General features: G+C 51.8%; 1 protein-coding gene across 1 annotated transcript in view; it reads left to right on the top strand.

Annotated features, from left to right (window-relative positions):
• The window catches only part of LOC102485681 (myosin-7), a 28,770-nt gene that overhangs the window by 9,548 nt on the left and 3,083 nt on the right, over window positions 1-16,139 (top strand). The window contains exons 13-33 of the mRNA XM_027770327.1: window positions 64-332; window positions 587-757; window positions 1,364-1,673; window positions 1,930-1,997; window positions 3,238-3,325; window positions 3,915-4,032; window positions 4,172-4,295; window positions 4,828-4,964; window positions 5,227-5,482; window positions 6,345-6,587; window positions 6,748-6,924; window positions 7,737-7,882; window positions 9,500-9,590; window positions 10,307-10,696; window positions 12,244-12,370; window positions 12,537-12,655; window positions 13,756-13,952; window positions 14,450-14,633; window positions 14,821-14,986; window positions 15,139-15,263; window positions 15,820-16,128. Of these exons, the coding sequence (XP_027626128.1) occupies window positions 64-332; window positions 587-757; window positions 1,364-1,673; window positions 1,930-1,997; window positions 3,238-3,325; window positions 3,915-4,032; window positions 4,172-4,295; window positions 4,828-4,964; window positions 5,227-5,482; window positions 6,345-6,587; window positions 6,748-6,924; window positions 7,737-7,882; window positions 9,500-9,590; window positions 10,307-10,696; window positions 12,244-12,370; window positions 12,537-12,655; window positions 13,756-13,952; window positions 14,450-14,633; window positions 14,821-14,986; window positions 15,139-15,263; window positions 15,820-16,128 (3,815 nt within the window). The remainder of the gene's footprint in view (window positions 1-63; window positions 333-586; window positions 758-1,363; window positions 1,674-1,929; window positions 1,998-3,237; window positions 3,326-3,914; window positions 4,033-4,171; window positions 4,296-4,827; window positions 4,965-5,226; window positions 5,483-6,344; window positions 6,588-6,747; window positions 6,925-7,736; window positions 7,883-9,499; window positions 9,591-10,306; window positions 10,697-12,243; window positions 12,371-12,536; window positions 12,656-13,755; window positions 13,953-14,449; window positions 14,634-14,820; window positions 14,987-15,138; window positions 15,264-15,819; window positions 16,129-16,139) is intronic.

Below are 16,139 nucleotides of genomic sequence, written 5' to 3'. Positions count from 1 at the left end.
AAAGAAAGAGAAAGGAAGAGGAAAAAAAGGAAGTGTTCACCCACCCCTTCTCTTCTCAACCAGATGCTGACAAGTCCGCCTACCTCATGGGGCTGAACTCAGCTGACCTGCTCAAGGGACTGTGCCACCCGCGGGTGAAAGTGGGCAACGAGTACGTCACCAAGGGCCAGAGTGTGCAGCAGGTGTATTACTCCATCGGGGCACTGGCCAAGTCAGTGTACGAGAAGATGTTCAACTGGATGGTGACACGCATCAACGCCACCCTGGAGACCAAGCAGCCACGCCAGTACTTCATAGGAGTCCTCGACATCGCTGGCTTCGAGATCTTCGACGTGAGTCGGGGGAGCCCTGGGCGTGGGGAGGAAAACCGACCACTCACTCATTCACACACTCAACGGTCATTTGTTAGCTATGGGCCAGGCACGGGAAGGCAGCAGGGATTGTGTGTGGACAGAGGCCATCCCTGTCTTCAGGGGAAGCTCTCGTTCTACTGCCCTGACATGGGAGGGGACCAGTCACAGCCCTGGGCTGACCCTGATGGCCACTCACCTCCCTGACCTGCCTCCACCCCTCACTCCCACCGCAGTTCAACAGCTTCGAGCAGCTCTGCATCAACTTCACCAACGAGAAGCTGCAGCAGTTCTTCAACCACCACATGTTCGTGCTGGAGCAGGAGGAGTACAAGAAGGAGGGCATCGAGTGGGAGTTCATCGACTTCGGCATGGACCTGCAGGCTTGCATCGACCTCATCGAGAAGGTGCTGCCTCAGCCCCACCACCCAAACTCTCCATCCTCACCCCATGTGAACACCCCAGACAAAATAGCAGTCCCCCTTCCCTGTGAGAAGTGTGGTCTGGTTAACAGAAGCAAGGCTGAAGAATCCTGAGCCCTTGTTCTCAGAGCTCTCTGTTGTCCTGAGTTCTCAAGATATAGTGGAACCTGGGACAGCTGAGTCCCTAGAGTCTTGGGGAGTAGACGCATGGAAGATGGGAACCTGGATGGCCTCCCACACCAGCATGTATATTGGGCCTGGTTTAGCATCCAAGGAGCAGCAAGTATGGGAGTGGTACAAAGAAGCATAAGAATACACCTATTTTCAACACCAACACCTCAGGGATCTGGGAGATGGAAAGGTGTGTAAAGAACCAATAGCAGCCATATTCACAGAGTTTCACAAAGATTCCTGTGTCAACAAACAAAACCCTGCACCTTGAGAAGGCTTAAATAGGTGCCAGCCAGTAGCACCTGTTCCCTAATTCCTTAGTACCCAAAAGGGCAACTCCATGAGCAAAATGACTGCAGAGCAGGATTCATCTCTACCGTTGTGAAGTGCACCCAGTGATTTTCTCTCCTCCACTTTCAGCCCATGGGCATCATGTCCATCCTGGAGGAGGAGTGCATGTTCCCCAAGGCCACTGACATGACCTTTAAGGCCAAGCTGTACGACAACCACCTGGGCAAGTCCAGCAACTTCCAGAAGCCACGCAATGTCAAGGGGAAGCAGGAAGCCCACTTCTCCCTGGTGCACTACGCCGGCACCGTGGACTACAACATCCTGGGCTGGCTGCAGAAGAACAAAGACCCACTGAATGAGACAGTGGTGGGCTTATACCAGAAGTCCTCCCTCAAGCTGCTCAGCAATCTGTTTGCCAACTATGCTGGGGCTGACGCACGTAAGTAGAGATGGGGCCCCAGGGGAATAGGGGCAGGGTTTCTACCACGCTCAGTAACTACGCTCTACCAAGTCCATGTGTTTGGGCACTAAGGCTTGTAGTGGGATGGAATTGGGTGGATAAGCTGAAGCAGCCACATTGAATACCCTCATCTCAAGCTAAATGCAGTGTAAAGCATGGCTGTGATTTCTCACCACACGCCCTCACCTCCCCACACATTCACTGATGCTCCCGTTGTTGGCTTCCCTTCCCACAGCTGTCGATAAGGGCAAAGGCAAGGCCAAGAAAGGTTCATCCTTCCAGACGGTGTCAGCTCTGCACAGGGTGAGTGTGTAGCCCCAGCTCCAGCCTACCTCCTGTCCTCTTCTCTTACTTCCTATCTCACCTCTCTTTCCTTTTCCCTCCTGCTTTCCATTCTCTCCCTCCTCACCTGTGACTTCCCCTGACATTTCTTCATCCTTTGTAGCTCCTGGCGTTCTCTTTTCCCTTGCTTCCTCTCCTGTCCATTTCCTACTTCTCTTTCTTTCACTTTCTTTTTTCTAAATTTTATCTTAATTTGGGACCAGCAGGTGACATGGTGATTAAGGATGCTGGACTCCCACATGGCCAACCAGGGTTCAAGTCCTGGACATGGTGGCTTGCTTTCTCACTTTCTCTCTCTCTCTCCTCTCACTCTGTCTCTCTCTGGTCAAATTAAAATAAATAAATAAAGTTAAATAAAGTAATTATTTTTAAAAAAGAAAGAAAATTTTATCTTATTTTGTATACTATACTATATAAATCACTATACACCACTTAGTTTGTAAAGTAAAATAAACCCCCCAAAATACAGCCAATGATTTTTGACAAACTGTACCACTCAATCCAGTGGGAAAGGAAAAACCCTTTAGCAAATGGTGCTGGAAAATCTGGATATCCACCTGCAGAAAGATGAACCTGGATCCCTATCTCTCACCATTAACAAAAATCAACTCAAAGTGAATCAAAGATCTAAACCTAAGATCTCAAACTATACAACCACTGGTGGGAAACACTGGGGACTCTCTGGGAGACATTTGGGTAGGCAAAGACTTTTTAAATAAGACCTCCAAAGCACAGGCAATAATCCTAAAAATAGATAAGTGGGATTACATCAGATTAATAAATTTCTGCACAGTAAAAGACACAGTAATTTATGTGACTTGACAACCCTCAGAATGGGAGAATATTTTTGTAAACTATTCCTCAGATAAGGGACTGATAACCAGAATACACAGGGAACTCAAGTGGCTAACTATAAGGAAAAAAAATAAAAAGGTCAACTCAGTTAAAAGATAGGAAAATGAGCTGAACCAAAATCTCTCTAAGGAAGAGATATGAATAGCCAAAAAGTATATAAAGAAATACTCAGCATCCCTCATCATAAAGGAGTTACAGATCAAAGCCACAATGAGATAGCACCTAACCCCAGTCAGAACGGCAAAGATTAAAAAAACAAAAAGTGACTAAGTGCTGGCAGGGGTGTGGTGAAAGGCGGACTCTCCTATACTTTCTTTCACTTTCTCTTTTGCTTTCTTGGCCACAGGAAAATCTGAACAAGCTGATGACCAACTTGCGCTCCACTCACCCCCACTTTGTGCGCTGCATCATCCCCAATGAGACAAAGTCTCCAGGTGAGCCCCCACCTACTAGGCACTCACTGCCCCAGGGGCTCAGTGTCCTAGGGCACTTTCTAATCTACCACAGAGGTGGTTACCAAATCATATTCTCCTCCTGTCCCAGGGAAGTCCCCCATACTACCTCCTCCCGGTGCTACCTTACAGTGGGAGTATGCAACCTACATTGCTGTGTAAGGCACTGGGGGAACATTACCTCCTCCACGACTTACAACCCCCAATGAGATATGTGTTAACTGTTTATGCATTTCTAATTGATAAAGATTCCTGGGTTCAAGACCTAGCTTTGTTCTTGATCAGCTTAGTGACCTTGGGCAAGTCCTCTAACCCTTCAGGGCTTAGTTTACTCATCCAGATTATAGATATATCTCTCCTGGATACTGCCTATAATAATAAATATAAACTATATAAAATAAGAATGTGAAAGCCCTTGGTTATTCTTGAAAGTATGGATACAAAAAAATACGAAACAAATGATGGATTAGTATTAGTTGACTTGCTAATGTGACAGGCTACTAAGCGGCAGAGCAAGGATCAGAACCCAATGCTCTTCTCATCCACTCCTTCCCTTCCCCTCCCACCACAGGGGTGATGGACAACCCCCTGGTCATGCACCAGCTGCGCTGCAACGGCGTGCTGGAGGGCATCCGCATCTGCAGGAAGGGCTTCCCCAACCGCATCCTCTACGGGGACTTCCGGCAGAGGTGCACACGGGGTGCCCCATGCTCAGGGAAAGGGCAGCCTGGGTGGCTTGGTGGGAGGGGAGTCTGCAGGTGGGCTAGGATTCTGTGGGCAGAGCAGATCCGTGCAGGACGGGGTGACTGCGGTCTTTTCCCTCCCCAGGTATCGCATCCTGAACCCAGCGGCCATCCCTGAGGGGCAGTTCATTGACAGCAGGAAGGGGGCAGAGAAGCTGCTGGGCTCCCTGGACATTGACCACAACCAGTACAAGTTCGGCCACACCAAGGTGAGGAAAAGGAGGAGACAAATTAATTAAAGGAAGACATTTCAGGACCAGCAGTTGGAGTAATGGCTATGTCACTGGACTCTCATGTAATCAACCGTGGTTCAAGTCCCGAACTCAGTGGCTTAAACTCATGCCAGGCACTTGTGTGTGCATGCCTAAGATCCCAAGAGGAGAATGAAGGAAAAAGGATTGCAGTGTGGCCATCCCTTCTAGGTCTCTCTCTCTCTTTCTCTGTCTTTCTGACGAGCGCACGTGCCTTATAGCAAAAACCTCTCAAAAAAAAAAAAAAAAGGAATACATTTCTCATCCTTTGACTCCTCACTTCTGATTCCTACTATTGCCAATCAGCTTAGGAAGATCTCTGAACCTCATGCTACCTCTCCCAGTGAGCCTCCCAGCATCACTTCCTCCAGCTGGCATTGACCTCCTCCCTCCACGTCTTTCCTAGGTTGTGGCCATCCTAAGATAACCCTCACCACTCCTCTCCCTCCTAGCCCTTCCTGGTCAGGCCTATCACATACCTTCTCTGCAGGTGTTCTTCAAGGCAGGGCTGCTGGGGCTGCTGGAGGAGATGCGAGACGAGAGGCTGAGCCGCATCATCACGCGCATCCAGGCCCAGTCCCGGGGTGTGCTCTCCAGAATGGAATTCAAGAAGCTGCTGGAACGGAGGTGAGAGATCTCACAAGGAGGTTCTCAGCCTCACCGAGGCCCAGACTGGTTCAGGGGTAGGGTCAGGAAAAAGAGCTCACCGAGTCTTCAAACAAAGAGATTGGCAGAAGGGACTTATGGGGACACAGGCTGCGCCCAGGGTGGACAGGGTCTCAGGGAGGGTGCGCTAAATGAAGGAAAGGGGCCTACCTTGAAGTCAGGATCTCAGATCAGGATGAGGCAGACGGGCTTTCTCACACCCTCTCTCGATGGGCCCCTGCAGAGACTCCCTGCTGATTATCCAGTGGAACATCCGGGCCTTCATGGGGGTCAAGAATTGGCCTTGGATGAAGCTCTACTTCAAGATCAAGCCACTGCTGAAGAGCGCAGAGACAGAGAAGGAGATGGCCACCATGAAGGAGGAGTTTGGGCGCATCAAAGAGGCGCTGGAGAAGTCTGAGGCTCGCCGCAAGGAGCTGGAGGAGAAGATGGTGTCCCTGCTGCAGGAGAAGAATGACCTGCAGCTCCAAGTGCAAGCGGTGAGGCTCTCAGGCCATTGTTAGCTCTGCCGACACCTCCCACTGCTCTGCACCTCCCCACCCAACCGCTCTCCCTCTTGTCCTCTTACAGGCACGGGATTGTGGGAGTCACACTTCCAAAGGTCTCAAAAGAGCTTCCTCAGGAAGAGGATAAGGGAAAAGTAAAAAGAACTAATGTTTCAAGGCATAGGCTTTTTTAAAAGGCACGTGGGTTCACCCTCGATCCACAGCCCACTTAATAATGTAGTGACCCTGGACAAACCATATATCATCTTTGAACCTCAATTTCCTCATCTCTAGACAAGAAATAAAGCTGTGCATCTCATTAGGTTGTAAATGTATAAAGTGCTTGGCATCAGCAAATGCAGTTCCCTCTTTCTTTGAAGAGATTTTTGCCACAGGGCACATGTGCTCACCAGAGAGACAGAGCAGCAGAAAGTGAGAAATCTCCCCCAGGAGGGATGGCCAGGCCGCAATCCACCTCCATCCTTCTCTTGGGATTTTGGGCATGTTCACACACACGCCCTGTGTGCGTTTTAAACTGCCGGGTCCGGGACTCAAACTGTGGTCAACTACATGGGAGTCCAGTGACATAATCATTACGCCACCCACTGGTACCAGAAGTTCCCTCTTTTCAATGGAGGAAACCAGAGGAATTGAGCCAAATAAAAACTTCTGGTTCTCTTCCTCTCTGTTCCTCTTCCTGGTTCTCACTGCCTCCAAATTCTTCTCCTCCTCATCCTTCTGAAACTCTTTTCAATTGGGCTCCTCTTCTATTTGAGGGATACACCTCTCTCTCCTCAACCTGCAAGAACGAGGACTCTGCCCACTGAACAGCCTCCCCCCTGTGCTTTGCCCTCAGGAACAAGACAACCTGGCTGATGCCGAGGAGCGCTGCGACCAGCTGATCAAGAACAAGATCCAGCTGGAGGCCAAGGTGAAGGAGATGAATGAGAGGCTGGAGGATGAGGAGGAGATGAACGCTGAGCTCACTGCCAAGAAACGCAAGCTGGAAGATGAGTGCTCTGAGCTCAAAAGGGACATTGATGACCTGGAGCTGACACTGGCTAAGGTGGAAAAGGAGAAGCATGCAACAGAAAACAAGGTGAGGCAGCTCCAGCTCAAGTCTCATCAAAATTCCCAGATCACACTAAGCTTGACCTAGGCAAGCCCACTAGGAATCCTAAGAGCAGTATGGTCCTTGTATAGATGTCTCCAGGCTGGTGACCTTTGATGCTAAAGGGAGTGGGGTTTTTGGTTGGCAGGTCAAGAACCTGACAGAGGAGATGGCTGGGCTGGATGAGATCATTGCCAAACTGACCAAGGAGAAGAAAGCTCTCCAAGAGGCCCACCAGCAGGCCCTGGATGACCTTCAGGCTGAGGAGGACAAAGTCAACACCTTGACCAAAGCTAAGGTCAAACTAGAGCAGCAAGTGGATGATGTAAGTTGCGGAGCCTTTCCATCTGGTTTGGGAGGTGGGGTGCTGGGGCATGGGGATGGGGTTGGAAGGTGTTTGCTTTCCTGCTACCTTCCTAGGAGGGAGCTAGGAAATAGAAAAGGGGGGAGGGTGTGCAATTCTAAATTATATATCTAATCTCAATGATATGATCAGTAATAGAGATGGGCCTTCTTATATAGTTTAGGTCCAAGCTCATGCATTTCTGCTTTCTACCACATGATTTAGAGAATTAGCTCATAAAAACATGATATATTGAGTTGTCAGAAAAGTCCTGACACATTTTTGCATAGAATAATACATCATGATTTTTTCAATGACCCAATATTTCTTTGGAGATTTTGTGAGGTTTCGCAAGGAGGATCTTTAAACTTCTGATATTTTATGCAGGAGCCGGTCACAAATAATCATTGTTCCTTGGAGGTACTTACCTCTACTAAACCACTTAGAGTTCTTCCAGTATGTGTCTCAGCCTAAAGACTCAAGCTCCCTTTAGACAGGGATTTGGATTTACTCCCTTTTCTGTCTGCAGTTACCTGATGTTAATAGGATGCTGAATAAAGGCATGTAGATTCAGGGTCTTACCCCACGATCATCTGTGTATTCATCAAACATTTATTTTCCCTACACACTAGGCCCCCTCCTAATCCCCTGGGACATTTGGCCCACTCTGGGGAAAGTTTCCCAAGTCCTGGACACCCTCTTAGCGTGCCCCAACCCTGGAGTAACTGAATGACAAAATCACCGAGTTAGGATGCTTGGCCACACTGGGCATGGCTGGTCCTTCTCTCCATCAGCTGGAGGGATCCCTGGAGCAAGAGAAGAAGGTGCGCATGGACCTGGAGCGAGCGAAGCGGAAGCTGGAGGGGGACCTGAAGCTGACCCAGGAGAGCATCATGGACCTGGAGAATGACAAGCAGCAGCTGGATGAGCGGCTGAAAAAGTACCACATCCTTCCTGTCGCCTTCCCTCCCCTCCCCCAGCCCCTCCCAGCAGCCTGTTCTGCCTGCCCTGGGATAGTGACCCAAGACACACAGCCTTGGAGGCAACGACCTCATGCAGCTTCCGTTAGTGGACGCTCACACTGTGGGCAAGGCCTCCGGGAAGAGACTTTTCCTCACCCGATGCACAAATCGGAGCCCAGTGGTTCTCCCTAGCAAAAGTTTAACTGGGATCCCTCTGGCCCTTTCTTGCTGTTGGGCACTCTAAAGGGATGAAAGTAACAGCTCTTCCCTTTGTGCACAACTCTCCATAGAGACCAGTTGCTTGACATGGAGGCAGGCTCTACACAAAAGCTTCTCAGCAAAATCCCTCTTGAATTTTTCACGGAGAGCCCAGAGGGCAGTTAAGAAACAGGCCTGCTCTCAAACTCAAGAGGTGGTGGATTTAGGGTCATTTCTTTGTTCTGATTAATTTGCGGTTCCAATCCTATTGCAAGACCCTCTAAAATGTGTAGACCCACTTTCTAGGCTCAGTGGGGTTGCAGAACCCATGTTGATATCTGAGAATCTTATGGTGCTTCGGGATCAGGACTTGGAAAGGTTCCAAGGATCATGATGAACTACATCTTCATGGAGCTTGTGTTTGCATGAGGTTTTCACACTTCTCTGGGCACAAAATTTGTTAAATGAATGAAGAAATACATGATTCCATTTGTTCCTCAACTGTACTTCAAAGATGGTATCTTTAGTCCCACTTTAGCAAAGAGAAAACTAAGACTCAGTAAGTTTAACTTAGTTGCCCAAGTTAACAGTGACAAAATCAAGGACCATCAAAGCTAAAATGAGGGGTCAGCAGGTGGGGTGGTGGTTAGAGCAGCTGGACTCCCACGGGGCTGACAGTGGTTTGAATCCCAGACATAGCAACTTTCTTTCTCACTTTCCCTCTTTCTCTGTCTCTCTTTGGTCAACTTTTTTTTTTTTTTTTGAGAGGTTTTTGCTGTAGGGTGCGTGCGCTCACCAGACAGAGAGAGATAGAAAGACAGAAAGCAAGAAATCACCCCCCCCAGGGGGGATGGCCATGCCGCAATCCCTTCTCCTCCATTCTCTTCTCAGGATCTTGGGCACACACGCACACGTGCCCGGCATGAGTTTTAAGCCACCGGGCCCAGGACATGAACCACGATCAACTACGTGGGAGTCCAGCAACATAGCCATTACGCTACCTGCTGGTCCCTCTCTTTGGTCAACTTTTAAAAAATAAAATAAAATCATGACAATGAATACAATTAAATAGAAAAATTCTTTTTTTTAAAAAAAGCTAAAATGATTTGAAATTATTTAGTTCAAACTCCTCGCTTCATAGATGAGAATACAAGGACCAAAGAGGGCCAGTCTCACAGAGCCCAGGTCCCATCACTCCACCTACAGGGTTCCTCCCATTGCATTCTTGAGCCTCAGTCTTATAGCAGGAGTGGCACCTTCAGGAATCCCACATCACTGTGGAAGCTGTTTTTCTCATGAAATTCTGCTATTTGTTTTATTACCATTTCCAACCACTGGTGAACTCTCCTGGGGCCCCCACCATCCTCCTACTCCTCACCCTCCTTCCTTCCCCATAGGAAGGACTTCGAGCTGAATGCTCTCAATGCAAGGATTGAGGATGAGCAGGCCCTGGGCAGCCAGCTGCAGAAGAAACTCAAAGAGCTTCAGGTAAGGTCTGGGATACCCAAGGTGGGCGCTGGAGTCCATGGGGGCGTTCCTCACTTCCCCAAACCTCTTCTCCAGGGTAACCTGTCCCAAGCATTACAGGAACTTGTTGTGTCCATGAAGGGAAAACTATCCCCATGGAGCTCCCTCAGGAGGGGCTGGGTGATCCAAGGATGACATAAGAAGAGACCTTGTAAAGCTCACAGGATTTCAAGGACAGAAATCCTGGCTCTGTCTCAGTTCTGCTTTAGCCAGTTGACCATGGGGAGCCCTCTCGGATGTCTGGGTGTCCTTGCCTCTCCTGTTACCTGGTGGCTTTTAAGGTCCCTTTGACAGTCAGTGACTTTAGCTTTTGCCTCTAGAGCAGATATTGTGTTAGGCTGTTAGCTGTCTGGTCAGATATAATTTTCTCTTTTTAAACATTTATTTATTTCTTTACTAAATTGCTTAAAATAGTCCCACAAGTATTTCGTGTCTCTCTTTAAGAGCAAGTCCCATCCACTCTCCTCCCAATAAAGAGAATACATAATGTTCTAGCCTAAATGAAGGCTAGCAGGTGGTTCAACCATCTTACGCAAATCTATTTCCACCTCTACACTGTCGGAACTAAGCTGTTTTTGCTGTCCCAGACAAGCCAGGAGTATTTTAGAGACCTTGGGGTGGGGGCTCCAATGAAGGGGTCCAGATGGTGGGTTCTAGCCCTCCCTGTCCCGGCCCAGGCACGCATCGAGGAGCTGGAGGAGGAGCTGGAGGCCGAGCGGACCGCCAGGGCCAAAGTGGAGAAGCTGCGCTCAGACCTGTCCCGAGAGCTGGAGGAGATCAGCGAGCGGCTGGAGGAAGCCGGCGGGGCCACGTCCGTGCAGATCGAGATGAACAAGAAGCGCGAGGCCGAGTTCCAGAAGATGCGGCGGGACCTGGAGGAGGCCACACTGCAGCACGAGGCCACGGCCGCAGCCCTGCGCAAGAAGCACGCAGACAGCGTGGCCGAGCTGGGCGAGCAGATCGACAACCTGCAGCGGGTGAAGCAGAAGCTGGAGAAGGAGAAGAGTGAGTTCAAGCTGGAACTGGACGACGTCACCTCCAACATGGAGCAGATCATCAAGGCCAAGGTGGGCCCTGCTCAGCCTCTCCTTGTCCTCTTCTCCCTGCACAGCTGCACCGTCCTCCACCTTCTCTACCTGCTGTTTCTCTTGTCATTCCCACTCCCTTCATCATCGTGTGGTCTTCTCGTCCTCTGCACAGCCCCATCTCCAGTCCTCACCCAGGTCTATCTTCTAACCTTCCTCCCTTTAATTATGTTCTCTCTTCAAGGCGTGCCTCCCACACAGCTCATGTCATCCTCCTGCCCTCGTGATCCCAACCGTGGCTCTCTTTTTTTCTGGCCAACACAGCCCCTCCTCCCTGTCATCCTCAGCCCCTCCCACACTTACCTTTCCTGTGTCCCTTGCTACCTGAAGGCCAACCTGGAGAAAGTGTCTCGGACTTTGGAGGACCAGGCCAATGAGTATCGCATAAAGCTGGAAGAGGCTCAACGCTCCCTCAATGACTTCACTACCCAGCGAGCCAAACTGCAGACTGAGAATGGTGGGTGGCCTCTAACCAACCCTGCCCCCGCCCCAGAGTAAAGCACTGGTTGCCCCATCCGCAAGAACCCCTCATTCTGCCACCAGGAGAGTTGGCCCGGCAACTGGAAGAAAAGGAGGCGCTGATCTCCCAGCTGACACGAGGAAAACTCTCCTATACCCAGCAAATGGAGGACCTCAAAAGGCAGCTAGAAGAAGAGGGGAAGGTGAGGCCCAGCTGGGGAGTAGTGGGCAGGCTGGATGGTAGCCTCTGGACAATTCACCTCAGCACCAGAAGTGGAGTGGCAGCCTTCGTAATGATGGAAAGACTCTCCACTAGGTTCTTCCTAGCAAGTCATCTGATGTCACTGTCCTTATTCTTAAGGGGGTGGTGGCTTAGTCTATTATTTGTGTTGCTAGCAGACATAGCTGAGATTGGGTAAATCTAAGACAGCAGAGGCCTGGGGCAGGCAAGTTGTGTGATGGTTAGGGTGCTGGACTCCTACATGCCAACCATGGTTCAAGTCCCAGGCCTGGTGTCTTGCTTTCTCACTTTGTGTCTCTCTGGTGCGTGTGTGTGTGTGTCCTATAGCAATTTTATTTTTTAGAGAGATATTTAGGAGACCAGCGGGCGGCTGGAGGAAGCCGGCGGGGCCACGTCCGTGCAGATCGAGATGAACAAGAAGCGCGAGGCCGAGTTCCAGAAGATGCGGCGGGACCTGGAGGAGGCCACACTGCAGCACGAGGCCACGGCCGCAGCCCTGCGCAAGAAGCACGCAGACAGCGTGGCCGAGCTGGGCGAGCAGATCGACAACCTGCAGCGGGTGAAGCAGAAGCTGGAGAAGGAGAAGAGTGAGTTCAAGCTGGAACTGGACGACGTCACCTCCAACATGGAGCAGATCATCAAGGCCAAGGTGGGCCCTGCTCAGCCTCTCCTCTCCTCCAACTCCCTCCAGCCATCTCTAGTTCTATCCATGCTTCTCTCTTCCTCCGTGGCTCATTTTCCCATTTCCATGCCTTCCCTCTTTCTTTCTTCTTTAATTCCACCCCGTAGGCTCTTTTCATCCACTGTGTAACTCTCTGTCCTCTTTCAGGCTAACCTGGAGAAGATGTGCCGGACCCTGGAAGACCAGATGAATGAGCACCGGAGCAAGGCCGAGGAGACTCAGCGTTCTGTCAATGACCTCACCAGCCAGCGAGCCAAGCTGCAAACTGAGAATGGTGAGCCTAGACCTGGGGCCCCCACGTCTCCCTGACCTCCTGAGCCACCCCCAGCCTTGTTTACCCATACATGCACAGAGAACAGGCCTGAGGGTCAGGACGGAGGTTGGTGGTGAGGAGGAGTGGCTGACCTGCAGGAGTTGAGTGTGCCTTCTTGCCTTCCCAGGTGAGCTGTCCCGGCAGCTGGATGAGAAGGAGGCGCTGATCTCCCAGCTGACCCGAGGGAAGCTCACCTACACCCAGCAGCTGGAGGACCTCAAGAGACAGCTGGAAGAAGAGGTCAAGGTGAGGCCTGACCCTGGGCCACATGACCTGAGCTAGGAGCACACTGACTGGCTTTTGCATCTACATCACTTCCTTTCCCAGGAATGAGGCTTGCTGTCTAGCCATTCATCCACAAGAATTCCAAGCCCTACCACACGCCCCAAAATCTATTCCCCGAGTCGTGGCCCCCTGTCTCTCTGGAGCCTGCCCTGAATGAGAGGCAGGGGGTGAGGAGGAGATAAACCAAGGGGGCATGTCACTGCCTTGGCTGGCTGTGGTATGGATGAGGGACTACCTAAATGAGTCCTGGAATCAGCTGACCAATCTGAACATCGGGGAAAGAAACTACACTGGAGCCTGCCTTGGCACTGCGCTGGGCTCGTGATAAAGGGGAGAGAACATGAGCTGTTAAAACACCAAGGCTTGGGCCAACCCCTTCTGGTTAGGCATGAAGAAGAAGCCAGATCCCACATGACCAACTGGGATCTCAGTCTGGGCCCTGTTGGCTTCACACAGGGCATGAGATCATGAGCCCAGGATCCCCAAGGGATGGAGAATTGAAGGAAAAGGACTGTGGTGTGACCAGGTCCCAATGGGGGCGGAGTACTCTCTCTTGCACATGCATGTGCACGTGCACACACACTCCCTGTAGCAAAAAAAAAGTTTGAATTATGTATTTTATTTTATTATTATTATTTTTAAGCTTTGCTATAGGACATGTGTGCTCGCCAGAGAAAGAGAGGAGGTTGGGGGAGTGAGAAAGTAAGCCACCAAGTCTGGGACTCAAACTGTGGTCAGCCATGTGGGACTCCGATGCCTCAGCCACCACACCATCGTTGGCCCCTAGCAAAAAACTTTTAAAGTAAAAAGCACTGGGCCTCCCCCAACCTTGCTCCTCCCCGTGTAAACTGGTGGTGGGGATTATGCCCACGGCAGTGAGGAGCACGAGGTAGAGCGGGCATGGAGTGCTTTGCAGATAGTGCAGTGCTCTATCGGCATTCTTGGTTGCTAGTCCTCAGTCAGCTGCTCCAGGTCCTCTGGGCACGTGGACACTGGGAGGCCCAAGGACATGGGGTGGCCTTATGGAGGAAGCTGAGCTCACCAGCTGCTGTCTCTCCCAGGCGAAAAACGCCCTGGCCCACGCACTGCAGTCGGCCCGGCATGACTGTGACCTGCTTCGGGAACAATACGAGGAAGAGACGGAGGCCAAGGCCGAGCTGCAACGTGTCCTGTCCAAGGCCAACTCAGAGGTGGCCCAGTGGAGGACCAAGTATGAGACAGACGCCATCCAGCGGACGGAGGAGCTCGAGGAGGCCAAGTGAGTCCCAGGCGGCTCGCCTCCAGCTGAGGCCCCTTTGTGGGCAGGGCTGCATCTGGCCCTGTCCTCAGTAGACACTGAGGGGATGCTCAGCTAGTGCTGGACAACACAGGAGACCCCTGCCCCAGCCCCACCTCCTTCTCCTCTCAGGGAAGCTTTTTGCTCGCGTTATGTTTCTCATTAGAATATAAGACGAACAAAAGGTTTGTCTGAGGGCAGAGTGCTCCCGCCTGGGGCAGGGCGCTGTGGTGGACAGGGGAGAGGGGGCTGCAGAAGTGCATGTCTCTTCCACATCCACAGCCCAGGGTCAGAGGAACACCACCCCACCACTGAGATCCTCTGCCTACCTGGTTCTCGGTCCCAGGGCCTGTCCTTAGGCTTCTCCAACACTTCTGAGTTTTCAAGGATCGTCTTCTGGAAGGCTCATGGTGTTTCTTCTTGTCCAAATCCACACCTTCCCTCTTCCCCCCCACCCTCCCTCACCCTCCCCTGGGCAGGAAGAAGCTGGCCCAGCGGCTGCAGGATGCCGAGGAGGCCGTGGAGGCTGTCAACGCCAAGTGCTCGTCACTGGAGAAGACCAAGCACCGGCTGCAGAACGAGATCGAGGACCTGATGGTGGATGTGGAACGTTCCAACGCTGCCGCCGCGGCCCTGGACAAGAAGCAGAGGAACTTTGACAAGGTGGGCCCCGGTTGGGCGCTGCTGCCAGGGTCGAGGCAGGACAGGGACAGGGGTGTGCCAGTGGGAGGCCACAGCCATCCTCCTTGGAGGCAGAAGAGGAGGGCAGAGCTCAGTGAGGGGCCCAGGGAAACCCCAGGATGTGAGGCTGAGGCTGGGGGCCGCACTGTGAGCCATGCCCGCCTGGCAGATCCTGGCCGAGTGGAAGCAGAAGTACGAGGAGTCGCAGTCGGAGCTGGAGTCCTCGCAGAAGGAGGCGCGCTCCCTCAGCACGGAGCTCTTCAAGCTCAAGAACGCCTATGAGGAGTCCCTGGAGCATCTGGAGACCTTCAAGCGAGAGAACAAGAACCTTCAGGGTGTGTTGGGGGCCTGAGGACGGGAGGGGCTGCAGCAGCCACGTCTCCATATGGTGCCATCAGAGCTCCAAGAGGAGTCTGGGAAAAGAGGTGTGCATCCCACCCCCTGCACCACGGCAGCCCCTAAATGTGTCACCATGTCCCCCACACAGAGGAGATCTCTGACCTGACTGAGCAGCTGGGTTCCAGTGGAAAGAGCATCCACGAGCTGGAGAAGGTCCGCAAGCAGCTGGAGGCCGAGAAACTAGAGCTGCAGTCGGCCCTGGAGGAGGCCGAGGTGTGTGTGGGAGGGGTGGAAGGGTGGAGGGACGCACAGCTCTAGGCGTGCAGTTTCTGTTTTTATCCCACCTTTATCGGTTGTGTTCACTGTCCCATCCCCAGTGCCTAGTAGGCACATAGTAGGCACTCCACGAGCGTTGTGGAATGCACGAATGACAGGTCACATGACTCCCTTCATACACACAAACATTTTACCACTGCATCTTAGACAAGTATGCCTGTTTCTGCTCACCTCCCCTGCCCACCTCTGCCTGCCTCTCTGTGTTTTACACTCTGTGCCTGTTTGCTCTGTTTCCTTGGCAACACCTTTTCTTCATTTTCCTCTTTGTCTTCATAGCTGGCTCTCCCCTGTGAGGGCCTGAATCACCTTTTTGGAGGCTTGGTTTTATTTTGCTTTTAAATTCTCATTTCTTCTTCTTGCCTCTGCTTTGACTGAAACACTTACCTCCCTCTTAAGCTCACTTTGTAGCCATGATTCAGGGACAGACCCGAGCTCCTGCCTTCCACCCCCAACTATCTACCATTGACCCCACCTCCTCCCCGGCCCCTCCCAGGCCTCCCTGGAGCATGAGGAGGGCAAGATCCTCCGGGCCCAGCTCGAGTTCAACCAGATCAAGGCAGAGATCGAGCGCAAGCTGGCAGAGAAGGACGAGGAGATGGAGCAGGCCAAGCGCAACCACCTGCGGGTGGTGGACTCGCTGCAGACCTCCCTGGACGCGGAGACGCGCAGCCGCAACGAGGCCCTGCGGGTGAAGAAGAAGATGGAGGGCGACCTCAACGAGATGGAGATCCAGCTCAGTCATGCCAACCGCCTGGCCGCCGAGGCCCAGAAGCAAGTCAAGAGCCTCCAGAGCTTGCTGAAGGTACATGGAGA

The sequence above is a fragment of the Tupaia chinensis genome, unplaced genomic scaffold (assembly GCF_000334495.1).
Source record: "Tupaia chinensis unplaced genomic scaffold, TupChi_1.0 Scaffold000126_2, whole genome shotgun sequence".
Lineage (NCBI taxonomy): Eukaryota > Metazoa > Chordata > Mammalia > Scandentia > Tupaiidae > Tupaia > Tupaia belangeri.
This window is presented reverse-complemented; position numbering and strand designations above follow the sequence as displayed.